The sequence below is a fragment of the Lithobates pipiens genome, unplaced genomic scaffold, assembly GCF_037356315.1.
Source record: "Lithobates pipiens isolate NorthernLeopardFrog02 unplaced genomic scaffold, aLitPip1_a1.2 Scaffold_8, whole genome shotgun sequence".
NCBI classification, from domain to species: domain Eukaryota; kingdom Metazoa; phylum Chordata; class Amphibia; order Anura; family Ranidae; genus Lithobates; species Lithobates pipiens.
In genome coordinates this window covers 688,869,032-688,888,884 of record NW_027507903.1, presented here as the reverse complement: position 1 = coordinate 688,888,884, position 19,853 = coordinate 688,869,032, and the positions used below count along the sequence as shown (strand labels likewise).

Sequence of the window (19,853 nt, the reverse complement as noted above, 5' to 3'; positions counted from 1 at the left end):
AGTATTGTCTGTGCTCCATGCTGACTAAAAGGGGGTGTGTGCACTTTCTCTTGTGAGTGCCCTCCCCTTCAATGTATGTGTCATTTCCTGTGATGCCATTTTCTGTACTGAGGAAGTGCTTGCCTGTTGTGGGCAATCACTTCCTGTTTGTCATTCTTTTGGAGATAATAAAAGGCAATGCTGGGCCCCCGGGGGGGGGAGGGGGGATAAGGACGGAACTGAAAATGTAAGAAGGATGGTCATGTCTGTTCATTGGGATGAATGGGTTGGAAGGTAAGCTAAAGTATTATATCATTAAGATGGAAATGGGTGCTTATATGAGCACAGTAGATGTGGCTGTGTGCATAGCATGAAGCCAAATTGCTACGTCAGATGGCGGGCCAGGTATTTATGGACCAAACAGAGCCCCCCTCTGCACAGGCAGAAAGGGGGAGAACAGATCCCAGTCCAGGACATCAAAACGTTGTTGTCCTGAGACAAAAGGGGTACGTCTTCTCTGCCTGATGCATTGGAGAGGTCCTGCTTTGCAAGAAGAACACATTTTTCATCTTTTTGAGATAATGCTGGAAGTTTGATTGCATGTGTGCATGTGTGTATGTGTGTGAGAAGGTGTGTGTGATTTGGATCAGCTCGAGTGTATCTGTATGGAAACTGCATGCTGTGTAACAAGTTGTGTAAGTAACTGAATGTGAAATGGATGAATTTTGATTTTTACCTATGTATGGAACAAGTAGACTGCATGAGTCTTGTAGAGCAGTTTGTAACTGCAAGTTTGTGTGCCATGTGGCCTGGGGGAGGGGCAGCCAAAGTAGCTACCCCATGTTGTGGACAATAGGAAATGTTTTGTGTTGAACGGGCTACGCCCTGTGGGAAGGGAAATTACGTTCTGAGCAATCGCTGTATGTCCCAATGGCGTGTTATGGAAGCTGATGCCAAAAAGCTGATGCCAGAATTGAACTTTGTTTGGGAAAAGAGGTTGTGTTTGAGCTGGCCTGGGATATATTGTGTTACATTGTGGTTTTATGTAGGGTTTTTGTTTAATTGGATAACATGTGTTACTAAGTGTGCATTCTCAATTGTGTGGTAACATTACATACTTTTCAGTGGAGCTGTTCCTAATTTGTGTGTCTGTTTAAGTGTGCATTTTCAAATGTGTAAGTTTGTGGGGAGAAATGTTGGGTTTGGCGGGAAAGATTGACATTTTGTCGTAGCCTAGCTTTTGTTGTCTACCATGTATCCAGGCTTGGTGGCCATTTGAAAAATCTCGGAGTCTTCCTATAGGGGAAGGTGCAGACACCATTCCCTTGTTTGTGTGAAACCATGTGACATGAGCCACCATCTTGTTCCTAGGCCATGTGGTCTGGGCCATCACCTTCTCTCTAGGCACCATTTCCTTTAAGTGAATTCTATTTTTGTACTTTTTACATGATTTTTCAGTTAAGCTATTGCATTTTTTGTAGTGAATTTTGGTTTTCAGTGGAAATCTCTACTTTGGACTGGGCTTCAGTGGATAGTGAAACTAGCTTTAACTGAGTTTTTGTACACAGCGGTGTGTGTTATTTTTATTTTACAAATGTATAGGAGTTTCACAGAGGGCAATTCATTGTTTTTTTCTAGGCTCGTATTGTATAGCCTGCATATGGGGCTAGGCTCCCCCTCCCTTTTCCTGTAACATTAATATGTAAATTAAATCATTTGTTGGGTTCATGCTACAGTATTTTGGAGACACAGGAAGTTGGTGGGAGGAGCCGGGGGGTCTTCTGACTCATGTTTGTTAGGACAATGGGAAAATACTGGCGTTTGAAAGAATGTTCTAAATTCTAATCTCAATTTTTTCTAAGGTTTATACTGTAATACAGTTTTGGGTAGAGAGCAAACAGGAGGCATCCATGTTGTTTGTTGTAATATCTAGGTACAGAGAGAAGCCACAATATTCTGTAGAGTAAGCGGGCGCAATTGTGTTTTCTGTGAGGCTAAATCTGGAGAAGCAGTGTATGGACGTACAAAGGAAACGCTTGTGTATGCATACACTGTGAGGGGTAGAGATTTAATTAGGGGGGTGATAACACCTCGGATGGGGTTTCTAGTTGGGGGACTAGCTGTAGTCCGTCGATCCACCGCAGAAGATGGCACCTGGCAGTGGTCCCCAAAGTAGGAGCAACAGTTTCCCTGGATGCAGGTGTAAGATGATAAGCCATTTTGAATCCACATGGGCACTAGGAGGTCCATGCAAGGGAAGGATTGGAGGCTTCCCACAGTCAGATGGCTGCACAGTACATAAAGAGCCTAGTTTTGGGGCTAAGGCCATTAGACCCCTTTAAAGATTGACATAGGTGGTCCAAGGATACTATTTTGGGTATCCCTCTGGAGTTGATGTAGCACGACTGCGGCTTCAGAAATCTGTAATGGTGAGTGCGTTGATGGATTTGTTGTACTTGGTTTTGTTATTCCCAGAGGAGGAACTGTGGTTAAAATTCTCATGCCCAGGCCTGACCTGGTATGGCGACGGACACATAGCTCGAAAGCCCCGGCCGCCACAGGAGGATTATCCCAGCTATTGGAGGTAATTCAAGCTATCACCGAGCAGATTTAATGGGGACCGCTTCGAGGAACACCTCGGCCTCCCGCTCTCGTTCCCCCGAGAGAACCCGCTGGCCCTCAGCAATACCACATTTCTGAAATGTTCCAGACAGGCCCGGGTAAACATGGCACCTGCCCACGTCAGCCCTCCTCCCTCACAGACACAACAACAACCACTGCACTCCACCCCACAGCAGCTCTCCCCACCCCCCAACCCACATTAAGATGACAATAGCGGTATCGTCCTTTTACCGCAGCCCCACCTGAACATCCAGGACCTGCATTCGGTGGCAGAAGACATTAAGGGGACATTAGCAGCAGCCATAGCTGAACTTAGGCTGGACCTGCATGCCTTACATGACAGAGTGCAGAGGGTAGAGCAAGTGTCTGACCACCATGACAAAGCTTTGCACTCAGCGACCGCACGCATTGACTCCCATGCATTTGAAATGAGAGAAATGCAGAGGCATTTGGAGGACCTCGATAATAGAGGCCGCCGTCACAACCTCCGGATCCGCGGCTTGCCTGAATCCATCAAAGGGGATCGGATAGCTCAGGCGGTCACAGGCATCTTCAATGACCTCCTTCAAAACCCGCCACAATCCACCATTGCCATGGAAAGAATACACCGTGCCCTTCGTCCAAATGGCAGAGAGGGAGACCCCCCCTGGGACATTATTTGTTGCTTGGTGGACTACAAGATCAAGGAAGAGATCCTGAAGCAGGCAAGGGGAAAGCAGCAACTCCTCTATGAGGGCACCCAGGTACAAATTTACCAAGACCTGTCCGGTATCACTCTCCAGCACAGATGGGACCTGAGACCAAGTGATACCATCTCAGAGAAAGGTATCACTTACAAATGGAAATGTCCATTTTGCTTATCCGTCACCTCACAAGGCCGTACTGCCCTCCTAAAAGTACCTGAAGACATTCCCCACTTTTGCCATGCTCTGGGGATCCCGGTGACAACGGTACCCGACTGGTACTCCGCCTTCAGAGGTAACGCATCCCAAGCTGCTGACTCCCCCCGGAACCAATGGATGCACTGAACTCCAGGCACCGTAGGAGACACTCTCCCTCCACCTCTAGGAACGACCGAGACACCCACCAGAGCTACCGTTCCTATAATGCTGCCTCATCACCCAGATCCCGGCGGGCTCGCAGGGATCGTTATTCTACATGGGTGATCCCTCCACCTGATGCTTCTTCTGTGACAACTCTCCCATCTGGCAGTGTTCCTTGACTCAGACCCCAGACTGCCTTCAGGCTATGGTCCTTCAACCTTCAACCCTCTCCCCACCCTGTTTTTTTTTTTTTGTCTCTTGCTTTTATTATTATTGTTATCTTTTTAACCACCTTGCTTTTGATGAGCCCTAGTCCAGAACCCTGAGGCTCTTTCCCCATCGTGGGATTTGTTATATGGAAACATTCAGCCTTTAATATTGCTTATGTATCCCCCAAGTGGCCCTCCAGGGGACATCTTTTGAATGGACTCCCTCCCAATCACCTGCCCCCTTTGGCTCACAACCAATGCGTCTTTGGATACCTTCACAGCAGTGGTACCCTTTCAATTTCAAATCTCAAGACCAACTTCTCCAAATCCCATGCCCTAAATGTATCGCTCCCCAGTAGTGTAGTAGCCCAATGCAAAAGCAACTTCCCCTTCCAGTGGAAGGAGGACCATATAACATGACTCAGGTAGTCCCTGCTGGGGAATCCAGCTCACATAATGTCTAAAAGGCCCATACAGTAAAAACCATCTCCATATACTACAAAACCTCACTAACGACTTTAAACGATGGAACAAACCCATCTTTTCCTGGTTTGGTAAAGCGGCCATATTAAAAATGAATGCCTTACCCCGCCTATTATACATTCTACAAGCGGCACCTATCCACATACCCACCACCTTCTTCAAGTTACAAGAGTCTCTGTACGTGCTTCCTCTGGGGGGACCGAAAACCCAGACTCAGCTATCAACACCTATCATTACCCAAGCTTAAAGGGGGGATAGGTCTCCCCGACATAAGAAACTACTATAGGGCCTGTCAGCTCACTGGGATAGTAGATTGGAATATCCATAATGGCATTAAGGACTGGATCCACCTGGAAGCCTCCTTTACCCCACTACCACTACATACTTTACCATGGATTCCTCATAAACACATCGCAAGCAATACCCTCTCACACCCCTTGATTGATCCAACATTGAGAAGCTTCCGAGAGTCCTGCAAAGTGACTTTCCTCTCCTCGACACCTGGTCCTCTTACTCCAGTTCACCTAAACCCAGACTTCCCACCTGGACTACACAGGAACTTCCTGAACGAGTCCTGGCCACACAAAAATGCCTTAATATGCCACTTCTTTGCTCAAGGGAAAATTATACCCTACGATAAACTACATTCCGACAGCGAAAAACCCCCCATCTCCCCCTGGAACTACTTACTACTGACCCACTACCTCAATGAGATGGACAGGAAATTCAAGGTCTCTAGACCCACATCTCCATTTGAATCCCTATGCCAAGGCGATACCCCGCAACGTCACCTTCTCTCGGTAACGCACTCCCTGCTATTCTCAAGTGTCATGTCAAATGCTGGCAAGGCATGTTCAACTTGGGAGAGAGACCTTGACTTGTCACTCGCCGTGAAGACTGGGAACAAATATACCAGACAATACACAAAGGTTCCGCTAACATCACAACACAAGAAAACAGATATAAAATCATGACGCGTTGGTACCGTACCCCTATACTGGTTCACAAATATAACCTAGACCACCCAGATACATGCTGGAGGTGTCAGACGGTGAAAGGAACCATGTGACACATCTTCTGGGGCTGCCCCATAATTCAACCGTTCTGGACCGAAGTCCTCCATATCACTACCAAGGTCACCACACTTACCCTGGAATTTTCACCGACCCAGTTCCTCCTGCACTACCCAATTTGCGCTCGTACAACACACTACCTAAAGTCACTTGCCATGCACATGGTGAATACCGCCAAACAATGCATCCCTACTTATTGGGGATCGCCGCACACGCCGACTATCAAAGAATGGCTCACTATGATTGACAGAATAGCAGAAATGGAGCGACTTATCTCCATAGCGAATGACACTCCCACAAAATTCTCTGCAAAATGGGCCTGCTGGACCCACTTCCTAACAACAACAGAATATCACGACTTGACCACCCCTAGTACAAGGCAAGTAAGCCCCCGGAAGTCACCAAACCCTAAATTGGAGGACCCATTTCTACACCGAACAACCCCTTTAACACATGCCCAAAGTGTAGAATCTTCAAACCACGGAAGAGTCGCAGAACTGATTCCCCCTCCCTCACACCTACCCCTACAGAGGGAGAGAGAGATGAGCTGAGACCTTCTCCACACCCCCAGTTCCGCTCCTCTTACCCCTCTATGCCTCTCTATCCCTTCCCCCACCCACTTCACCCCCCTTTACTAACCCCCCCTTGTGATCTTCCTGAAGACCACTAAGCCCAATTAGAAGCTGAACACCTTATCCAGAATCATATAGGCTAGGTGAAGCTTTTACTCCTTAAGACGATTGAGGCGAGAATGACAATTAATCTTTCGCCACGGGAACACCCCCACATTTAAAAGGCCTACAAATGAATGAGTCAAGGAACCTATCCCAAACGAGGCGTAGCTTGTGTAGGACTAACACGTTCCCAAAGGCTTTATACTGCTAGCTAATCATCTTTAAATATATCCCTGCGGACCTCTTGCCTCAAACCACAGAGTGATTAAATGGATGACTTGATGTTTTGATCTGGATAAATGTTATGCTCACCTTATTTTCTTTTTGTGTAATAACAATCGCTTCTATAACACTGTCAAGTAAGCTGTATTCTCGTTACTTTCAATAAAAATTTTCATGGAAAAAAAATATATATTTTGTATATCTTATTTCATCTTATTTCTTGAATCCATTTCATGGTATCATATAATGATTTGGATTTTATCACGGTAGCACATAGGCACCCTTATTTTACACTCACTTTCACCATTTCATGCTCATTTATTTTCATTAGTCACACTAGTCATATTTATTGTTTGGTTAGATTTTTAATTTGGTCTATTTCATTGATTTTTTAGGTGTGGGCATTTCCCTTGGTGGGATCGAAATCCTTCGCCCAGGCTCCGGTTCCTGGTTGCTTCCCACTGGTTTCCATCTACCTGCCCTCACACAGCTCCCGGGGGAAGTTTGGTGGCATGGTTGGCATTTTATGTATTTATCCATTGACTTTTATGGACGTTCTGTTTTGAAGTATTTTTTTATATAAAAATTTGGGGTTGTATACCAACCGAATACATCAATTTCTGGACCACTCTATAACCAGTTATCTATATGATGCCAGTAGGCCAGGATTTCTCCATCAATTGTAAGTGGAACATACTGGATTATATATGAAAATGTTTGGCACATCTCCCATCCCCCTCCCCCTTTTTCCCTTTCCCTTTTTTTCATCTGTTTATTCATTTGTGCTTTTGATCTCCAGGCACCTGTCTGTGCTTCTCCCGAAGAAGCGTGATTCTTCTCACAAAACACATCGAGACCCAACAGAGCCATCCCAGACTATTGACAGTGAATTTCATGACATGTCCAGGTTTCATGGAAAGGTTTATTACATGAATGTAAAATGTATTAATATGTTGGTGTTTAATATATTTTCTTCTTTCTGTATTACATGTGGTTTTTAAATGTTTGTTAATAAATAATTTACAATTTTTGCTTTTCATGTCTTGAGGTGTACTCTTTAAAAGTCCCATGGGCAATTTTGTTTTTTGTTGTGTGCATATTATATAATATATTATGAATGTATTATATAATGTAACTTGTATGTATGTAATGTATTACAGTATATAATGTATCCTGTATGTATACAATGTATTATATAATGTATCCTGTATGTATATAATGTATTATATAATGTATCCTGTATGTATATAATGTATTATATAATGTATCCTGTATGTATACAATGTATTATATAATGGATCCTGTATGTATACAATGTATTATATAATGTATCCTGTATGTATATAATGTATTATATAATGTATCCTGTATGTATATCATGTATTATATAATGTATCCTGTATGTATACAATGTATTATATAATGAATCCTGTATGTATACAATGTATTATATAATGGATCCTGTATGTATACAATGTATTATATAATGGATCCTGTATGTATACAATGTATTATATAATGTATCCTGTATGTATATAATGTATTATATAAAGGATCCTGTATGTATACAATGTATTATATAATGGATCCTGTATTTATACAATGTATTATATAATGTATCCTGTATGTATACAATGTATTATATAATGGATCCTGTATGTATACAATGTATTATATAATGGATCCTGTATTTATACAATGTATTATATAATGTATCCTGTATGTATACAATGTATTATATAATGTATCCTGTATGTATATAATGTATTATATAAAGGATCCTGTATGTATACAATGTATTATATAATGGATCCTGTATTTATACAATGTATTATATAATGTATCCTGTATGTATACAATGTATTATATAATGTATCCTGTATGTATACAATGTATTATATAATGGATCCTGTATGTATACAATGTATTATATAATGCATCCTGTATTTATACAATGTATTATATAATGGATCCTGTATGTATACAATGTATTATATAATGCATCCTGTATGTATACAATGCATTATATAATGGATTCTGTATGTATACTTCTGTGAGGCCTCATATTTGCGTACTGTGAGTGGGAAGTGGTTAATGCAGTTGGAAGCTCCCGATTGGTCACTGGCTTTCCCTGGGTGACATTCCTGGTTCTTCCTCACACAGATATTGATCAGGAATTGGTATGAAATAAACATTATAGATGGGAACTCACCATGTTGTGCTCTCCTCTCCTTGAGCTTATTTGCGGGTCCCTTCAGATCGATGACTTCAAAGACATGAATGGTGACATCCAGAGCCCCTTCTTCTCCATATGTGTCTATCAGGAGGTTCTTGGTGGTGATCCAGTCTGCATTTTCTAGTCTTCCTCGGGGGATGGGCTGTGTATCTCCATAGGAGAAATCAGACAATTTGTTCCTAAATCTCTTGAAGTCACTTGTATTCAGATCCTCCAGAGAATATATGATAAAATCCCCGGGGGTTTGTGGGACCTTTCCCAGGACACCAGGAGCCGACCCTGCAGAGAGAACAATCAGAAATCATAAACATTCATCCTGATTGGAGGATTTCCGACAGATGACAGCAGATACAGTGCCTTGAAAAAGTATTTATACCCCTTGAAATTTTCCACATTTTGTCATGTTACATCCAAAAATGTAAATGTGTTTTATTAGGATTTTATGTGATAGACCAACACAAAGTGGCACATAATTGTGAAGTGGAAGGAAAATGATAAATGATATAAATATGAGAAAAGTGTGGGGGAGGGGGATTTGTATTATGCTGAGTCAATACTTTGTATAACCACTTTTCACTGCAATGACAGCTGCAAGTCTTGCCACAAATTTTCAATGGGATTTAGGTCTGGACTGTGACTGAACCATTCTAATACATGAATATGCTTTGATCTAAACCATTCCATTGTAGCCCTGGCTGTATATTTAGGGTCGTTGTTCTGCTGGAAGGTGAACCTCCGCACCCGATCTCAAGTCTTTTGCAAATTCTAACAGGTGTTCTAAGATTGTCCTGTATTTGACTCCATCCATCTTCCCATCATCTCTGACCAGCTTCCCTTTCCCTGCTGAAGAAAATCATCCCCACAACATGATACTGCCACCACCATGTTTCACGGTGTGGATGGTGTATTCAGGGTGATGTGAAGTGTTAGTTTTCCGCCACACATAGCTTTTGTTTTTAGGCCAAAAAGTTCAATTTCGGTCTCATCTGACCAGAGCACCTTCTTCCATTTGTGGATCTCTGCAGCTTCTCCAGAGTTACCATGGGTCTCTTGGCTCTTCTCTGATGAATGCTCTCCTTGCCCGGCTGGTCAGTATAGGTGGACGGCCATGTCTTGGTAGGTTTGCAGTTGTGCCATACTTATTCCATTTCTCGATGATGGATTGAACAGAGCTCTGTGAGATGTTCAAACCTTGGGATATTTTTTATAACCTAACCCTGCTTTATACTTCTCCACAACTTTATCCCTGACCTCTCTGGTGTGTTCCTTGGCCTTCATGATGCTGTTTGTTCACTAAGGTTCTCTTTTCACATATTTATTTGTAAAACATTTTGAAAACCATTTATCATTTTCCTTTAACTTCACAATTAATGTCCACTTTGTGTTGGTCTATCACCGGGATATGCAATTATTGGACCTCCAGCTGTTGCAAAACTACAAGTCCCATCATGCCTCTGCCTCTGGTTGTCATTCTTGTGGCTGTCAGAGTCTTGCTATGCTTCATGCGACTTGTTCTGCAACAGCTGGAGGTCCACTAATTGCAAATCCCTGGTCTAGCATAATAAATCCCAATAAAATAAATTTATGTTTTTGGCTGTAACATGACAAAATGTGGAAAGTTCAAGGGGTATGAATACTTTTTCAAGGCACTGCAAGTCTGTACTGGCAGCTGGCAATGCTATAAAGAGCATATAGAAGGGAAGGGAAATGAAATTATCTCCCAATATGTCTATATGTCCATTATCCTATGGAGAGATTGGGTTCACTGTGGTAATCTCACATAATTGCCTCCATAGTGGTAAGTTACATCTCAGATGAATATTGGGTGCTATTTATAAAAAAAAACAAAAAAAATATTAGGGGGCTATTTATTAAAATAATTACCTTCATGAATAATTCACATAATGTGTGTAATATGTTTACTTCCTATAATTTTCAGTTCCATCTAGTGGCCATAATGTCATATATTACTGGTTGAGGTGAAGATTATAGGAAGTAAACCTGTTAGACAAATTACAGGGATTATCAGTGATGGTTGTAGAAATGACACAAGCTCATAATATTTTTATGTATATATAGACCTCCTAATGTATATGTAGGGATTTTAAACATTATGTTTATTGATTGTTTCATAATTAACTAAAATAAACTATCAATCCTTTAAGAATTCTCCCCCCTGAATAATGATGTGTCTGATCAGTGTGAACAAAGAACTCTGATTACCCCCAAATCTCCCAGCAGTATGTGTCATGTGACACGGGGCTGTTTTCCCCTTAGGATTATAGACAAAGGATTCCCCCGACCACTATACAAATATCCATAAAATTTGGGGTCCTCCAGTCATTATGAATCACTGGACCATCATTTCCATCAATGATAAATAAAATCTGAAGACACGGGAATGTGATGGTGGAATTGATGAAAAGCTCCTGAACTCTTCTAATGGGTGGACTGACCAGATGTCTACAGGAAATGTCCAGACTATGGAGACATGAGATGTCCTATCATCTAATTCCAATCTCTGGAGATGTGAGATGGAGGAAAACATTGGAAAGGATGGTCAGGATCAGCAGTCATACCTTGTGGGGAGGAGGATGAGGAGGAAGAGGTCGCCATGACATCAGAAGATGACCTGAGATGACTTCACCTGGAAGGAGACCAAACAATAACAAACTCATTTGTAGTGCAATAAACAGGAATTTGCTTCCTTATGTGAATAACGATTGGCTGTCTATTTTTGATCTGAAATGGACTTCTGTCATTTACAGCCCATAACTATGATGGTCAATAAATAACTTCATTCCAACATTCATCTGATTAGTATCTCGGGGGTCACAAAGGAATGTCACCCTGTTTAGGGCCCCAATTTTTACAGACTCATAGATTTAGGTGTTACCTCCACAAATCTGTGCCATTCATAGCTAAGACTGGTACTAACCAGCACCAAAGGATCAGCCAGTAAGATGTCTACAGAGAGGTCAGGTGATAAATAGGAGAAGACCTCAAAATAGAAGCGATATGTGATCAGCAGAGACCTCCATTCAATAATAAGATGCTTCCAAGTGGATTCTTCAGGAAGGTCGGTAATTATTGTTCATAAAAAGGTTAAACACCATTAATGAATTTTGTGTCTCTTTAGTGGCCACTTTGTCAGGAAAGGTGTACAGGACACTTTAATGGGCGGATCTGTGTCCTTCAGCCCAGAATATACTGCACAGTATACTGATATGTAAGGTTTTTTTAATATAATTATAATTATAATTATTCATGATCTATTAATGTTCCTGGCCTGGGCCAAAACTAGGGGGCATTGAGAGGGGTGCTGCAGCTGGTACTGATCCTCCTGCAACAGCTGAAAGGCCGCTTCTCCTCCTTTACCTCCCGCTAGCTTTCAACTGCTGCAGGAATAAAATTTAGGGATCAGTACATACCTGTCAAAGCTGACCCAGCTGCCACGCCAGTTTCTGCCCCTTCTTCAGAACATGCCCCCCTCCACTCCTCTGTCCCCCTCCTCTGGTACCCCTGCATTGCTCACATCTTGTTCCTGGCTAGTCATGTAGTGCACGCTGAATAAAAACATGATCCTGAGCACAGAGAAGCCCATCATACGATCAGGAAGACAGCCACACAAAGTTATAACATAACCTTCCTCGGCACTCGCTTTCCTGGTCTTTCCTTCCCCCACTATCCATCCTGTCTGCTGCCGTAGGTAATCTAGATGGAGAGCGGGGGAAGGAAAGACCAGGAGAATGGGTACCAAGGAAGAATATTTTATAACTTTGTGTAGCTGCCTTCCAGATCATATTATGAGCTTCTCCATGACGAGGATCACATTTTTTATTCAGCCTGAACTGCACAACTAGGGGGAGGAGGTGAGCGCTGTGGGGGTACCAGTGGAGGGGGCAGAGGAGGGGGAACAGAGGAGCACAAAGGGAACAGAGGAGCACGAGGGAACCAGAGGAGCACGAGGGAACCAGAGGAGCACGAGGGAACCAGAGGAGCACGGGGGGGACCAGAGGAACACGGGGGACCAGAGGAGTAAGGAAGCCTCCAGGAAGCCCCCATGGCTTCAGAGTGGTGGGGTCACCTGTTTACATCGCCGGGTGGCCCCGCCCTCAGTTATATAAGAACTGTCATCCAGGAGAAGCGTCACTCGGCAGGAGCCTACCATGGATGTGAAATGGTTGCGGCTTTTTTCTTCGGTTCGTCGGGCAGCATGGATTTACATTGTGGGACATTTTTTTTTTATTCTGTTCCTGTCCCATAGACTTTAACGTTGTTCGTGTGTTCTTCAGAATTTTTTGCCTGTTCGATATGTTCTGGTGTGAACTGAACCGGGGAGTGTTCGGCTCATCCCTAGCTAGGAGGAATAAGGGGTACCAGTGGTTTCCAATATAATCTGACATAGGGGTAACTGGACTTGAAATGTTACAAATTATCTGAGGAAACTAAATATGTCCATATTATGGCTGTGCTATTATTAATATGGAAGTTATGAAACATGCTGAAATTTCAGAACTATCCCAACTGTTTAAGATTTATCTGTATTAAGGTATTTACGACTAGACATGTGGACATTGAAATATTTTGTTTCAGAATTTCGTTTTTGTCCAAAAAATACATTTATTTAGTTACGCCCAAAATTTGTTTTTATTTATTTTGTTCCATTAAAAAATGCATTTGTCCGCAAATCCGAAATAATTAAGGTTGAATCTGTCATTGAAGGCTTATGGCGTCTTTTTGATGTTCTAAGATTTGACGGAGCAGCTAAACTGTACGACACCGCAATCGTACATTTCCAGTCGAATGTTCCACCTACAAGCTATAGTAGAATTCTAATGTTGTATGACACTAGTAATAATTATATTTATTAATTATTAATACTAGTCAACCAACATTATAATTCTTCTATAGCCTATGGGCAGAGCATTTGACCAAAAATGTCCATTTGCGGCGACTGCTTCGTCGAATCTTTATATCTCTCTATGTAGAATAATCTTTTTAAATTAACAGATATCTGAGGTTATTATGGGTACCCGGAATGTTCAGGGCTTTAATAATTCAAAAAAGAGGTCCCAAATTTTGTATAATATGCATCAGCAGGAAATATATGTTCTTTTCTACAATAAACTCATTTAAGGAGTCCTCTTCCCCCAAATATCCACCTGTTATTGTACAGTAAACATTGGTTTACAAGGAATTGCCGGATAGTAAACCCAAAGGGGTCGTTATAGGACTTCATGTCTCTGTACTCTCCACTGTGATAGAAATCATTTCTGATTCTAAGGGCCGCCATCTTTTTCTTATATGTACGCTTTATAATTAACTTTTGTACATTTCTACCTTCCCAATACAGGTCAAACTTCTTCTTTTCTCTCCATTGTAAGTAAATCAGAACAGTTTGCCTCGGGATGCATAATATTAGGTGGAGATTTTCATTATATATTTGATCCCCTTTCGGACTCCTCCTCTGGGAAAAGTAGAGCACCCTTCCCAGATCTCCATTCTATTCTCCATAGGCTTCAGATAGATATTTGGCGTATGCCGAATCCAACCATCAAGGACTATACTTATGAATCAGCAGCACATTCTTCCTATAGTCGGATTGATTATATTTTTGCATCTCATCACACCTTGAGCCGGTCTCCTATAGCAACCATTGGTTCTCATATATGGTCAGATCATTTCCCAGTTAGCACCTCATTTTACCTTAAAATACTAATAAGCGGACTGCTCTCTGGCCCCTGAATGAGACGATCTTAGGAGACTCATTAGTACAAACAGATATTGAAGCAGCTATTCAGAAGTTTAATATATGAGACCCAACCCCTAAACCAATTCAATGGGTACTGAGAGGAATATTAATTAAACATGGCTCCAGGTTGAAAAGAGCAAAATCGTTTGCAATAGAGCCATTACTCCATAAAATCTGTACCCTAGAGGCACTTCACAAATAGGCCCCTGACTCTACCACCCTACACCCACTTATATCTAAACATATAGAACTTAGTAGACTACTTAATCAATCATACACTGTATTTTCAAAAGTATTGAGACACCTGCCTTTACACACATAAACTTTAATGGCAACAAAGAAACAAATGTGGGAAGTTATTAGCAAAAGCACTCCAAACCAAAAAGGCCACCGCTAACGTCCACACCATCAAAGACCCTAAGGGTAAATCTTACTCAGCCACAACTGACATAGCAACACAATTCGTATAATACTTCAAAGGACTGTACAATCTCCCCCAACAAACTGACACCCCATTGAGTAAACTTAAAAGACAAACGCTCATCACAGACTTTCTCAACAAATACAGCCCCAATCCCATCCCGGAAGAAGAGGCTCGCGATCTTGACAACCCCCTATCCGAGGATGAATTAAAAAAGGCCATTAAACAACTAAAACCTGTAAGGAGTCCGGGCCCAGATGGCCTCTCGGCGCCATACTTCAAAACATTTGCGGACCTCCTCTCATCCCCGTTCCTTAAAGCCTTTAACTCCCTTACACCATCCTCTACTCCTTTTCATAGATTACTAGAAGCCCATATCACGGTCATCCGGGTTACTCCGGGTATGTCCGGTAACTTTTTAAAAAACACATGGCCGCACGACACAATCCTAACCTGCCACTTCTTCCATGCGGGCAAACTGCTAGAGCGCACTGCAATCCCCAATCTCCCAAATAGCCCTCCTTTCCCATGCTGGACTTATTTCCAGATCAGACATTTTCTATCTACTAATAACCAGGCTGCATGTCTATCTCGGGAATTAACCCCATTTGAAAAATTATGTTCCCAATCTTCAACAGAACAACATATGATCTCCTACACTCACTCAATGCTTTTCACATCAGCTTCCCCTAAAGACGGGAAGGCATGTCAAGCTTGGGAAAGAGACCTGCGGCTTGACCTGCCTGAAGCGGACTGGGAACGGATTTTCACAATAGCTCATAAAGGCTCACTTAATGTCACAATACAGGAAAATAATTACAAAACACTCACCAGGTGGTATCGCACACCAGAACTTTTGAACAAATTCAAACCTGAAACATCAGACAAATGTTGGAGATGCTCAGCCGATAAAGGTACACTTCTCCACATTTGGTGGTATTGCCCGCTGCTTCGGACATTCTGGTCGCAGGTCTGTGACATAACTTCTCAGATAACTACATACCCTTTAGAATTTACACCAGCTCGGCTCATTCTTCACCATGCCTCTATCTCAACACAATCTTACAAAAGATCCCTGGGGATCCATATGATAAATGCAGCCAAACTATGTATCTCAACACACTGGGGCACGTATCATACCCCGACGGTGTCTGAATGGCTTACATGCGTGGGAAGAATAGCCGAGATGGAAGAGCTGATCCACATAGCACAAGATTCCCCATCCAAATTTGCTCAGACGTGGGCCTGCTGGACCCACTTTCAATCCACGGACAGATATTCCTCCTTGATGAACCTTAACATTCCTCTTTGTCCCAATAGCTGATTAAGTTGGTTTACACAATCCCTCCCTGATAGACTACTCCCGTCTAGTGATGGACGAACTTCCGACGGGACGTTTCGCGAACGCGGACCGCGAACGAGGCCGACCGTTCGCGAAACCAAACGTTCGCGGCGGGCCCCATTGACTTCAATGGGAGGCAAACGTTTCAAACCTTTAGGTCAAATTTGCAGCCACAAGATAATTATTAGCTGGGCAAACATAGTCCCACCACATGGCCAATGACATAGCACATGTATGAGGTGAATTTGGGATCGATAACTACAAGCATTCTTTTTTTATATGGGAAATTGTTGTGACAATTCAGGACTGTGGAGCGCATGAAGGCAATGGAGGAGAGGGAAGGTCAGGGACCAGGGTAGGCAAAGAAGAGGGTGCAGGAGATGATCACCAGCAGCGTGACATACAGCAATGACACATGCACCGTGATAGAGGCATCTGACAACAGCACCGTGATAGAGGGCACTGACATCAGCAGCGTGACATAAAGCATTAACACCAGCACCGTGACATACAGCATTGACAGCAACACCGTGATAGAGGGCACTGACATCAGCAGCGTGACATAAATCACTCACACCAGCACCGTGATATACAGCACTGACAGCAGCACCGTGACAGAGAGCACTGACATCAGAAGCGTGACATACAGCACTGACATCAGCACCGTGATATACAGCACTGAAAGCAGCACCGTGACAGAGAGCACTGACATCAGCAGCGTGACATTAAGCACTCACACCAGCACCGTGATATACAGCACTGACAGCAGCACCGTAAGCAGCCCCAGGAGGAAGTCAGCACAGCACAGGGATGGTGTGATCCCCTCATAATAAGAACCCCCAGGTGAAAATCAGCACAGCACAGGGATGGTGTGATCCCCTCATAATAAGAACCCCCAGGACGAAGTCAGCACAGCACAGGGATGGTGTGATCCCCTCATAATAAGAACCCCCAGGAGTAAGTCAGCACAGCACAGGGATGGTGTGATCCCCTCATAATAAGAACCCCCAGGTGAAAATCAGCACAGCACAGGGATGGTGTGATCCCCTCATAATAAGAACCCCCAGGACGAAGTCAGCACAGCACAGGGATGGTGTGATCCCCTCATAATAAGAACCCCCAGGAGTAAGTCAGCACAGCACAGGGATGGTGTGATCCCCTCATAATAAGAACCCCCAGGAGTAAGTCAGCACAGCACAGGGATGGTGTGATCCCCTCATAATAAGAACCCCCAGGTGAAAATCAGCACAGCACAGGGATGGTGTGATCCCCTCATAATAAGAACCCCCAGGACGAAGTCAGCACAGCACAGGGATGGTGTGATCCCCTCATAATAAGAACCCCCAGGAGTAAGTCAGCACAGCACAGGGATGGTGTGATCCCCTCATAATAAGAACCCCCAGGTGAAAATCAGCACAGCACAGGGATGGTGTGATCCCCTCATAATAAGAACCCCCAGGACGAAGTCAGCACAGCACAGGGATGGTGTGAGCCCCTCATAATAAGAACCCCCAGGAGGAAGTCAGCACAGCACAGGGATGGTGTGATCCCCTCATAATAAGAACCCCCAGGAGGAAGTCAGCACAGCACAGGGATGGTGTGATCACCTCATAAGCAGCCCCAGTAGAAATATGACACCGCTCAACCTCTTCAAAGAGGAGGGTAGGGGCATATAGTACGGTGTGCTTTTTTGGGACAAGGAAGTGAGCCAAATGAAGAAAGAAGGTCTGTGTGCTTGATTAAAAAAATTGTTTATAGACATATACATGGTCTACTGGTCACATGTGTTGAATTCCTCCGAGATCCATGCCTCATTCATTTTTAGAAATATGAGGTAGTTAACACTGTCGTGAGCTAGGCGAGTACGCTTATCGGTCACAATCCCCCCTGCTGTGCTGAACGTCCTTTCGGACAGGACACTGGATGAGGGGCAAGCCAACAGTTCGATTGCAAATTGGGCAAGCTCTGGCCAGAGGTCAAGCCTGCCCACCCAGTAGTCCAGGGGTTCATCACTCCTCAGAGCGTCCACATCGGCCGTTAACCCAATGTAGTCGGACACCTGATGGTCTAGGCGTTCCCTGATGCTGGATCCGGATGAGACCTGTCGATGGGTCGGCTGAAAGAATGACCTCATATCCGAAGTCACCAACACATCTTCAAACCGGCCTCTTCTTGCAGGCGCTGTTGGATTGGTACCCGCAAATCCTTCTCTGGGAGTGGGAATTGCTCCTCTGCCAGCGCACGCAAAAGCAGAATGCAGCATTTCTCGAAGCAAGGCCTGGAAGTGCTGCATTCTGACAGCCCTCTGCGACGGCGGTAACATTTCCGCCATTTTGTGTTTGTACCGGGGGTCTAAGTACGTTGCCACCCAGTACTGGTCCTTGACCCTTATGCTTTTTATACGGGGGTCCCTATTAAAACACTGGAGCATGAAGGCCCCCATTTGCACTAAAGTGGAAGCGGTGTGGTGGCCTGGCTCCTGCTCATCATCCAGGATAATGTCGTCCTCTTCATTCTCCTCTCCCCATCCATGCACAACAGGGATCCCAGAAAGGTTTAAAGCACGCTCTTCTTGCTCCTCCTCATCCGCCCCGGCACCATCCTCCTCTGACTCCTCTTCAGACTCCTGTTGTTGACTTGTCTCAGATAGAGTAGCCCCCCCTGGGAATTCATCCAGCATTGCGACTTCCTCATCTTCCCGCTCCTGCTCCTCCACAGCCTGATCAATGACACAACGCAATGCACGCTCCATAAAGAAGGCATAAGGTACCATGTCACTGATGGCGCCATGGCTGCGACTGACCAGTTTGGTGATCTCCTCAAATGGCCGCAGAAGTCTGCATGTGTCGCGCATGAGCAGCCACTGGCACGATGAAAAAAAAAACAGCTCCCCAGAACCGTTTCTTTCGCAGAGTTCATACAGGTAGACGTTAACTGCACGTTTCTGCTGGAGCAACCTATCAAGCATATAGAAGGTTGAGTTCCATCGCGTCGGACAATCGCAAATAAGACGTCTGACCGGCAGATTGTGTCGCTGCTGAATGTCAGCAAGGCGAGCCATGGGCGTGTAAGATCTTCTGAAATGGGCCGAGATTTTCCTTGCCTGCCGCAAGATGTCCTTGACCCCAGGGTATTTGACAAGGAATCGCTGCACGACCAAGTTTAAGACGTGTGCCATGCATGGCACGTGCGTGATTTTGCCCTGTTTCAATGCGGTAAGCAGATTGGCACCGTTGTCACACACCACTTTACCAACTGTCAAATTGAGCGGTGTTAGCCACTGATCTGCCTGTGAACGCAAAGCTGAAAGGAGTGCCGGGCCAGTGTGGCTCTTTGCTTCCAGGCACAACAGACGCAGCACGGCATGGCAACGTCTCACCTGGCATGTGGAATAGGTTCTGGGGAGCTTGGGCGGTGCAGCGGAAGAGACGCTAGCAGCGGAAAAGGAGGAGTCAGCTGAGGAGGAGAGGGAGGAGGATGGAGTAGGAGGAGGAGAAGAAGAGTCAGGCCTGCATGCAATCCGTGGCGGTAAAACCAAATCTACACGGGTGCCACAGGTTACATGCTTGACGGCCGTCAGAAGGTTCACCCAGTGGGCAGTAAAAGTGATATACCTTCCCTGCTCGTGTTTGCTAGACCACGTGTCTGTGGTCAGATGGATCTTGGCACCGACACTGTGTGCCAGAGATACATTCACTTGCCGCTGAACATGGCCATATAGCTCTGGGATGCCCTTCTCTGAGAAATACTTCCTTCCTGGGACCTTCCATTGTGGTGTTCCAATGGCCACAAAA

General features: G+C 44.1%; 2 protein-coding genes across 8 annotated transcripts in view; one reads left to right on the top strand and one right to left on the bottom strand.

Moving 5' to 3' along the window:
- LOC143963511 (NACHT, LRR and PYD domains-containing protein 3-like) overlaps positions 1-19,853 on the top strand; it is an 824,666-nt gene that overhangs the window by 462,762 nt on the left and 342,051 nt on the right. The window lies entirely within an intron of this gene.
- LOC143963509 (NACHT, LRR and PYD domains-containing protein 3-like) overlaps positions 1-19,853 on the bottom strand; it is a 175,968-nt gene that overhangs the window by 109,968 nt on the left and 46,147 nt on the right. For all 7 annotated transcript variants that reach the window (XR_013270981.1, XR_013270982.1, XR_013270983.1 and 4 more), the window contains exons 2-3: positions 11,121-11,188; positions 8,518-8,820 (exon numbers count right to left, since the gene is read on the bottom strand). Coding sequence is in view for 3 of the 7 variants with exons in the window: in XM_077473151.1 (XP_077329277.1) it covers positions 8,518-8,820; positions 11,121-11,157 (340 nt within the window). In the remaining 4 variants the exon portion in view is untranslated. The remainder of the gene's footprint in view (positions 1-8,517; positions 8,821-11,120; positions 11,189-19,853) is intronic.